This window comes from Cervus elaphus, chromosome 32, assembly GCF_910594005.1.
Source record: "Cervus elaphus chromosome 32, mCerEla1.1, whole genome shotgun sequence".
NCBI lineage: Eukaryota > Metazoa > Chordata > Mammalia > Artiodactyla > Cervidae > Cervus > Cervus elaphus.
In genome coordinates this window covers 22552373-22560348 of record NC_057846.1, presented here as the reverse complement: position 1 = coordinate 22560348, position 7976 = coordinate 22552373, and the positions used below count along the sequence as shown (strand labels likewise).

Here is a 7976-nt window from a genome sequence, read left to right as displayed (position 1 = left end):
TTGTATTTGTTTTCTTTGACTTTATTAGCACACATCAGAAAAATAGCATTGTATTTCGTGATTTCTCATGATGGTCTATCAAACAGATAGAAAATAGATCACTGATAGCTGCCACTGTGTTTCTGGGTAATCTTATGTCACTCCTGTTTGTTCAAGTACGCGTATTACAGATAGGACCTGCGTTGTGAACTGTGAATCCGAATGCTTTGGAAGCACTTTGAGATCCCCAAATGAATGTGCGAAGTGCTCACAGGTTGTTGGTTTTTAATCAAGCTCCAAACACTGCCCATGTTATAAATTGTGAGGCTTTTCAAATCAAGATCACTACTGTATGGTGAGCAATACGCCTATCATTTAAGTTAAAAACTTTATTTTCAAGTACACTTTGTGGTGATAAGTGGTTTGTCCTGGGTAGAATTTTACAAAGCTGTGCCAACCTAAAAAACAAACATGCTTTCATTGCTGCTGAACAGGTTTCTTTTTTTTTTCCCCTCCTCATAGTGACTGCAATATAATTTAAACTTACATTTTAGAAATGCTGGTTGGATTATGAAAAAGGGAGACTGAGGAACAGCTGGTGTTCAGATAGTTGTGATTCCAGATTAACTTTCACTGGATGCTTCCTGAACTTGAACGTCACAACATCAGAGAAGCAGTCATTTATTACTTTCACCAGCGAGTCCTCTTTCAGCTTTTCCCGTTTTCTCTATTTGATGGCACCCCCCCCCCCCTTCACATGCTTATGAAGGTCCCCTGAGATGTGCAAAATATATAAAATGAAATACAAATTATGGAACGGAAGTTGTGGATAACAAAGCACAGCTCTTTTAATTCCAATGAAGTCTGGGCTCGACACGGTAGCATGCAAGTGAAGGCAGAGAGGCCCAAAGTGCTTCAAAGTCGACAGTCCAAATTTCTGGTGTGTCTTATGACCGAAAACCTAGAATTCAAATCAGATTTTCATAGGAGTAAATAGCTTGCTAAATTATGTTTACCAACTGGCTCTTGGCCAGAGAGAGCTCTTAGCAGGAATGAGGTGGGGGCAGGGGCGGGGGAGACAAGAAATTTAAACTTTTCATTCATAACAAAATCAAGTGCTTTCTGTGGGAAAGAAGAGAGACGGGGTTTACAGCTGAGAGTGAGATAATGCCATCAAAGAAAAACCATGGCAATGAGACAGTCACGAGTCCACATAGGCAACCACTGACACACACAGAGAATGCCATGGCCTAATGGTTAAGAACGTTGTCAACTTTGCTTTTCCGAACAATACACTTGAACGCACTGCGGCCGCTTCATCAAATTTATGGAGGTAGTTATATGTAAAAATAAAAATTACCATAAAGTAATATGCTGTATCATAATAATACATAAGTGTGCAAAATGCCGACAGATGGGTTGACCCTTTAAAGTTGAACACTCACTACACAGAGATTCAACCAGATTCAGTTTTGTAAACCTTTTAGTTGATAAACTCTAAGTGAAGTCTAGGTAAGCAGCCGTGGCCACAAAGCGATCGTTTCACCAGAGGAAAAGGAAGCTGGCAAAGCTTGGAGCGGGTTACTGAGAACATCACCGCAGACCATCTGGGGTCACACTCGTGACGTGCTTCCAGCTCCCTCTTCTCCCCCATTCATTCAGGCATCCCAATTCGATTCAGACGGGCATGTATCTGCATGGAACGTCTGCTCACACCATATCCTCCTTGAAGTCCATCGTTTCTATGCTAATGGCTGCTGGTCTAAGGGAGTTTGTTTGTTTTTTTCTTCCCTAAATCATGTACCCCATAGCATCGGGCAAAGAGTGTACACATTTTATTCAAATGTCTTCTGTAAACCTATTTCTTGTGAAATATTGATAAATTCATATTTTAAAGCTTCTCTTTAAAGGTAATGCTTTTCTTTCCTGTTCACACAGTATTTGATTATTCTAATGGCTACTTTAGGAGGATCAACTAGAGGCTGATGTATTGTTTCAATGGTTCTATTATTTATGAACTGATTGTATGATTCACGCTGGAGGGTAGGTTTAGGGGTGAGAAAAAGAGAATTTAGACAGAAGAATTTAGTAACTGTGTGGTATACAACTCCCCAAGGACACAGACTCTGTGTATAGTCTATTGGATACGTCATCATTCCTTCTGGACAAATTTAAGCAGTGAGACAAGAGTGCATTTCTGAGCAATCAAGGCATGCCTTGGAGGAAATTAAGCAGGAGATTGAAAGCCAACGACAGAAGCATTTTAAAGGTGTGGGAGTTTGCCAAGAAACGTGCTCACGTTTCACTATAAGCACAAAGAAAGGAAACTATACTAAACTTGACGAGTCCAGTTGGACTCAATGAAACTTCCAGCTATCTGAAAAAGCATGAGAGAGTCTCTAAATGTTTCAAGAAACAGCCCAACTGTGTCTATTTAAAGACTCTACTCTTTAAACAGATGGCTAGTGACTCAACCTAATACTGAAGCAGGAGTGTTTCGCCAATTTATGCCAATTCCTGAAATCCGAGGTGAAAATATTTTAGATTTATTTTGGGGTATTTATTTTGTGGTATATGGCTCCAAACATCACATGCCACTCAGCTAAATAAAACTTTTGGTCAGACCATTTACTGGTATCAAATGAAATCCTTTTGTGAATAAATTTCCATTATCTACAGATTTATTCCATGGTTCTCCTAAGATGAGACATGGGAACTTTTGAGACATCTCTTCCCTAGAGAACTGAATCTTGATTATTTGTAATCCCTTTGTTGCTGAGAACCTTCTCTGTAGTCATCATGACACTGTAAACCAAAGCAAAATGTAATTAACAAACCATCCTGAAATAAGTTGGGCTAAAAACTATACTATACATCCACCTAAAAATGCCTCCTGAAATTGGTTACAAAGTATCTGTAAACATTACTCTGGCATAGTTCATGTGTGCATAATTGTTATTCTGATAAATTTAGGGGGTGTACAGTTAGGGTTCCACCACACTTGCAGAATGATCACATTCTGTTGTTAATTACATGGGCACATGTATATTTCTAATGAAAAAGTATTTTAAAGTTTTCTCTATAGATATCTTCCCAGGAATAAAAGGCCTGAAGTTCAACTCTCCCTAAATTTGCTCTTTCCTATAACCACTAAAAATTATCTCCCACAGCCTAATTTAGGCATTCTATTTAAAACTACATAAAATAGATTTATGTCCTTCCATTAGAAAGAATAACGTCCCCAGGCCATAGTCTTCATTTGTATCACAAAGAACATTTTGCTTTTAAACAAACTAATTACCATTTATCTCTGATAGTAAGGTAGCATCACCCTTAAGTCTCACAAGGAAGAAATGCTCTTCCTTCACTATCTGATGAACACCTTTTTAAAAGTCCGCATTACCTCTCCCATTGCTCAGCGCTGTGCCCCAGCCAGGCTGGGGGACCCTTCCTTTGTCCATTTCAGAATCAAAGGCCTATATTCCTGTTTGTGATGATGGAAGGTTAAACATATCAGACAAGCATCTGTGACACTTAAAAAACAAAATCCCGAAAACAAACACTCCCAGTATTTGGATCACGACCCCTTCTGACACACTTCCGTGGGCTCCTATACAAAATCGTGTCAAAAAAACTCACAGTGCAAAATGACTGGGGCCTCAATGATTCACACACAAAGGGCTGGGGTCCCTTTTAGTCATTTTGGCATCAATTTCCCTCAAGGTAGACCCTTGCATTTGACATTTTGTGGTGGCTTAGTTATCTTTTTTTTTTTTTCTTTTGGAAGTGTCAAGGATCAGTTCTGTGGCACCATCTGGTCACAGACTGGGAGCAACACGCATCTGTGGCATTTTAGAATGGACTTGGCAACTGCAAGACATCGAAAATGCATATTACACTTACAGTGTCTAGACTTCCATATGTGTGCTCAGTTACAATTAGTGAAGCAAAAGTGTACATATCACCCTACTGCTATTCTTGTTGCTACAGAGCCATAAATGTGAAAAGCAATACTCTGAAATAAAGATTTTTTCGGTTGTTGTTTTTTGCCCTAGCCTACTTAGCAGCACAGTTTAAGTCAACACAAAAACTGCCATTGAGATGCTTGTCTTTCCAAAGATGTAAACACCAGCCACAGTGTCGTAAACTTGGCTGTATCGAATGAGACGGGAGATCGGAGGCAGGATGACTATCACACACTAGTAACAGAAGCTTGCAAGCAGTTGGAAGGTTTCTGTAATTTCTCAGCTTCGTTGGTGGGGGGGTCCGTACTTGCTCGGAAACTGAAGGCCGGGCCAGCTCCACCGTGGGCCGGGCTCCAGGTAGGGTTCTGACGACGGTTACTTTCAACAATGCTTGATGTGTTGGAAGCCAGGCTCTCCCGAGTGCTACAAGAGTAAAAAGGTTTTGTTTGGTTTGGTTTTTAACATAAATAATTATATATTGAGCCCTAGAGGAAGAGCAAATGATGGAGTTAATGGATTTCCTCTGGCGGTTTATCATGTCATGTATATAGCATCTCATACTGATTATTCACATATGCTCCAGCAACTTGGACTCCAGAAGCTTTTCACAAGACATGTTATCATTCAGCAGCATGCTGAGTAAAGGGTTTTCATACAGCTAAATATATGTCTTCCCTAGACTTTCATATTCAAGGAAACGCCTTCAAAATCTGATGTGATAGATGGCTCTCATGTTCCTTTTTTAAAAAGACTAGTCTTAGTAAATTATACATAGGTAATGATTTCATTTCAGGCTCAAAATTCATGGAGAGAATTGCTCCTGAATCAACTGCATACTTTTATCCTAATGATTCTGTTTTCATTCTTGCTTAGTAGATTTTTGACTCTGGAGGTGAACTTCAAGTAGGACACTAGCCAATTTGCAGCAGTGATGGGAATAACATTCTTTTTTAAAGACGTCATACCTCTGTTTCAAATACATAATGACATCATACTCTGTTTCAAATACATAACACTTTAGTTTATGTATATTCTATTTCCAGATAAGGAATCTAAGGTTTTCTCTATTTACATTTATTTCCTCCCTTCTTCCACTTTGGTAGAAATAGTTAATTTTTTAAAGGAATCTTTAGAGGTGATTTAAAAGCTTTTAGTATTTCGATTTCTCTTTTTTCTAATTTAGAAATACTTAAATCTATTTTATTGTCCCAAGAGGTGTATAACATTTAACATGTCAAATGTGTAGGACGGTGACAGAAATAAGATGACTTGGCCTGACTGATGGGAACTGAGTGAGTTTTTGTGTTCCAGGTCCTCAAAATGGTGATACAAAACTTACCAGCTCACAAAGAGGTAGAAGGAAGCATGATGATGCTCAAAACATCCACCCTACTGGATAGATTCAAGGTTTATGAAATATTCTTACATGTTGGTCCCCATCACTGATTTAAAGTCAAACGACCCAGTGGACGTCCTCACCACCTGGCTTTCATCCTCACCCAATACTCACAGCGAGTCTGTCTGAGCATTATACCTTGGCAGCCATGCCTGACAGGGCATTTCATCCTGACCCTTTGTGGCCTTAAGCTTGCTTCTCAACAAAAAGCCAAGAGTTAGTTGTTTAAAAGGGAGTCTGTTCACCGACTACCAAAAAGACAACTGGATGCCTCTTCCTGACTGCAGAGGGTACCTCCAGAGGGTTCATATCTTCATAGAAGTAAATCAAGTTCTTTCATGATGCTTATGGTCAATCTGGGCATATCTAAGGAATACTCCAAAATATCATCACTAAAGTGATGGAAAACTCTAGACTTACCTACTTACCTGCCTTACACCTCCTCTAAGAAAATCCATCAGTGTTTTTCCAGGACTACAACTGAGAGTCAGGTGGAGGGAGGAAAAAGGACAATAAACATGCAGAACCCCAGAGAGGTCGTGACACGCTCCTTCGGTTTCATTTGTAATCACAGTAGTAACTTTTTAGGGCATTTGGCTTCCTCATCTTTAGAGCAGGGTGAGTTACGTGCTGTACCTACTCAGTGAGTGACTCAGAAGAAGAAATAAGCAACCAGGAAAGATCTGTACACGCAAAAGCTAGACAAATGCAGGGAGTTATTTCTGTTGTACGTCTGGCATCTCATGAAAAAAAATCAGTCTCCGTGGGGAGGCTTGGGAATCTATGTATTACTAGTGACTTTTTCCCCCCCTATGGGAAACTGCATTTTGAGGTCCCAGGAATCCACTTCTAAACCAGTTTTTGAGGTGGGAAGTTAACTTATCAAGTCAGTACTGCATGTCAGGTACCGTCAACACACATCATTGCAACAGATGGCCTAAGGTGGGAGCTACATGTGCTCTAAGATTCCTCGGACTACCTTTGACCACGGCCAACATGTTAATAGTGATAAACACAATGGGGCATTCCAGTGTCTCCAAAGGCTATATCTCATTACTACTGCGACACTGAGTACAGTGTTTGACAGTCAAATGGAAGGCTGTGGATATGATGATGAGACAACTCATGGAGATGGAGGGTGAGCAGTAACAACAGTCCTCACATTTAAAATGTCACATTTTTTTAAAAAGAGAGCTAATGGAGTGCAACCTTAAAAATAAAATCTCAGAATTTTATAGGCAGCAGAACTGAACCAAGAGGTCCCGCTGTTCCGTGTCCTGCACGCGCTCCCCTTGGGCCCGCACTTGGACAGCACAGGACACATCAGACACGTGCTGGGCGGCCTGGAGCCCTCTGATTCTCATATTGTGTTTATCAACAGGTTTTCAGCCTCAACTCTGGAACAGCAGGCTTTGCATGACAGGATTCTTCATTTGCAATATTCGATCTCACGGCAGAGTTTAAATTTCTACCTAGTTTCCTTCTCTCAACGCACTTTGAAGTGAAAGTGTTAGTTGCTCAGTCTTGTCCGACTCTTTGCGACCCCACGGGCTGTAGCCCGGCAGGATCCCCTGTCCGTGAGATTTCCCAGGCGAGAATACTGGAGTGGGCTGCCATTCCCTTCTCCAGGGGATCTTCCTGACTAAAGGGGACTAAAGAATTTTGGAAATGTGGCCGAACACGACTTCTGAGTCAGCACTGAAGACTCGACAGTGTGGAGATCGCCTCTTTTTTGCAAGGGGGAGTGGGCTGGTGGTGCAGGTTGGACCTCTGTTGCTCACTGAGCTCGTTCCCTGAAAGAGCTGAATAAATGGCCCCCTGCAGATTCCCGTATCTGTAACGGTGGAGCCTTGTCAGCATGACAGTGCTATTTGGCTCAAAGACTCCTTACGCTGGAGAGTAAAACTTCCTGTAACTCAAATATTCTCCTTCACAGACAATCCTCACGCATCGGAAAGGTAACTGAGTAGATTTATCGAAGTAGAGGGGAAATATAATTTAAAAGTTAATATCAAAAATAAGTTTGTCACCCAGGTTCTAACCAAAGGATATGAAAATCAAAAGGGGTGTGATCAGGAATTGTTCTGTAGATTCTCTAACTGCATGACATTTATGGGTGATCTCCATATTCCCATAAAGAAAATTCTACCTAGTAACAGAGGGCAGATAGCTCCTGACTGAAGACTGTCTCCTTAGGATAACCTATCAGGACAGCACATTTGACCCTGAGTACACTATTAAAGCAATGCAAATAAGCTTTGTTCAAGAAATGATCCCATTCATCAATTCCATAATCTGTACTCCTAATTTAGAGATAATAAAATATATTCTGTGGAGAGACTGGTTCAACAATTACATGAACATTTCTGTTAACCTGCCCCCATACAAAAAAACTCTCAATATTATGCAGTGGTCAGGTTTTGAGTCAGAACCCACTCAACTCTCAATGTCCCCCTTGCAACTATCTCTGGAGCACTGTGGTTTTCCCTCCGTGGAGGTCTAGCGGCCAAGAGTGCCCCGTGAAGAGCTGGAAACTGGTGTGGAGAGGCATCGAGCAGGGAGAGCCCATAGAATAAGAAACAGCAGAGCAGGAGGTCCAGGCCAATAACCCACACCTTCCATAAGCAATGGTAGTG

General features: G+C 40.9%; 1 protein-coding gene across 9 annotated transcripts in view; it reads right to left on the bottom strand.

Annotated features, from left to right (window-relative positions):
- Positions 1 to 7976, bottom strand: part of STOX2 (storkhead box 2) — a 191834-nt gene continuing 183858 nt past the window's right edge. For 8 of the 9 annotated variants that reach the window (XM_043893393.1, XM_043893392.1, XM_043893396.1 and 5 more), the window contains one exon: positions 1 to 4367. In XM_043893393.1, the coding sequence (XP_043749328.1) occupies positions 4172 to 4367 (196 nt within the window). In that variant the 3' untranslated portion in view covers positions 1 to 4171. The remainder of the gene's footprint in view (positions 4368 to 7976) is intronic. The other variant, XM_043893394.1, reaches the window with a different exon arrangement.